Below are 1,439 nucleotides of genomic sequence, written 5' to 3'. Positions count from 1 at the left end.
GACAATACTTTATACTGTAAACAATGTAGCATTATATGTCAATTGAAAACAAAACAGACAATACTTTGTACTGTAAACAATGTAGCATTATATGTCAATTGAAAACAAAACAGACAATACTTTATACTGTAAACAATGTAGCATTATATGTCAATTGAAAACAAAACATACAATGCTTTATACTGTAAACAATGTAACATTATATGTCAATTGAAAACAAGACAGACAATACTTTGTACTGTAAACAATGTAGCATTATATGTCAATTGAAAACAAGACAGACAATACTTTATACTGTAAACAATGTAGCATTATATGTCAATTGAAAACAAAACATACAATGCTTTATACTGTAAACAATGTAACATTATATGTCAATTGAAAACAAGACAGACAATACTTTATACTGTAAACAATGTAACATTATATGTCAATTGAAGACAAAAGATTAGTTGATTTGGAAAATCTAAGATAATGATCACAAATATCAGACAGTCTTAACAATAAATTACCGATTTTATTTTTGAGTTTACGATCAGGTATTAGGCACTCCACTAGCACATTTAGTTCTTTTATTGCTAACAGACATTTTATATCAACACTTACTTTGGAGATGTCATTCTTTCCTAGACCTGCCTGAAAAAGAGCTTCCTCTATTGGCTGCTTACACTGTTGTAATACTGGGCCAATAACTGATTCAAATCTTGCTCTAAAAGATGAGACAGATGTAAAAACATACTTAGAATATACTATATCAAAGTATCTTTGAACTAACAAATTTTTAAAATTCATAACTAAAATTCCACATCTTTAATATAGCTAACAAGTAAGAGAGCTTATGGTTTTACTTAATTTTAAACAACAGAAGTGGATATTATCCAGCAATATATGTGTCTAGCATATATTAGGGAAAGTAAATATTTGTGACCAGTGGTACTGAGCTATGTGCAAGTTTAAGTAAATCACACAGCTTTATCATCTGTGGAAGTAAGTTGAGATATATGTTGCGAGTGTTTTTTACACCTACTCTTATTCTTATTCCAAAGAATATATTTACAGACAAGAATAAAAACAAAAACTAGATTAATAAAGTCTCATTGGTGCTGATATAACTAAAAACTGATAGGATACATTTATTCATTTCATATTAGAGCTACTGCAACAACTGATAAACAGCTATATTATCACCCTTCCTGGAAGCAAAAAAATAACTTTACCCATGTAAACTTTTTAAAATGTTCATGGTGTTTTGCATTTATGACTTTCTTATGAGCAACGTGTGAACAGTTGTAAACTTGTACTAATTCAAACTTCAGACTAGGATTGTATACAAACCATTTCACGGAGCCTTTACTTGCCTGGTCAAGCTTCTGGGTCATTACACTCTTAGGGTGTAAGTGATACTCACAAGAAAGAACAACAATACAGTTGTTCTAGAT

General features: G+C 29.7%; 1 protein-coding gene across 1 annotated transcript in view; it reads right to left on the bottom strand.

Moving 5' to 3' along the window:
• LOC106475720 (heat shock 70 kDa protein 14-like) overlaps window positions 1–807 on the bottom strand; it is an 11,157-nt gene extending 10,350 nt beyond the window's left edge. The window contains exon 1 of the mRNA XM_022379778.1: window positions 607–807. Coding sequence (XP_022235486.1) covers window positions 607–792 — 186 coding nt within the window. The 5' untranslated portion in view covers window positions 793–807. The remainder of the gene's footprint in view (window positions 1–606) is intronic.
• Between the last annotated feature and the right edge of the window lie 632 nt (window positions 808–1,439).

Source organism: Limulus polyphemus, unplaced genomic scaffold (genome assembly GCF_000517525.1).
Source record: "Limulus polyphemus unplaced genomic scaffold, Limulus_polyphemus-2.1.2 Scaffold9032, whole genome shotgun sequence".
In the NCBI taxonomy this organism is placed as follows: Eukaryota; Metazoa; Arthropoda; class Merostomata; order Xiphosura; family Limulidae; genus Limulus; species Limulus polyphemus.
This window is presented reverse-complemented; position numbering and strand designations above follow the sequence as displayed.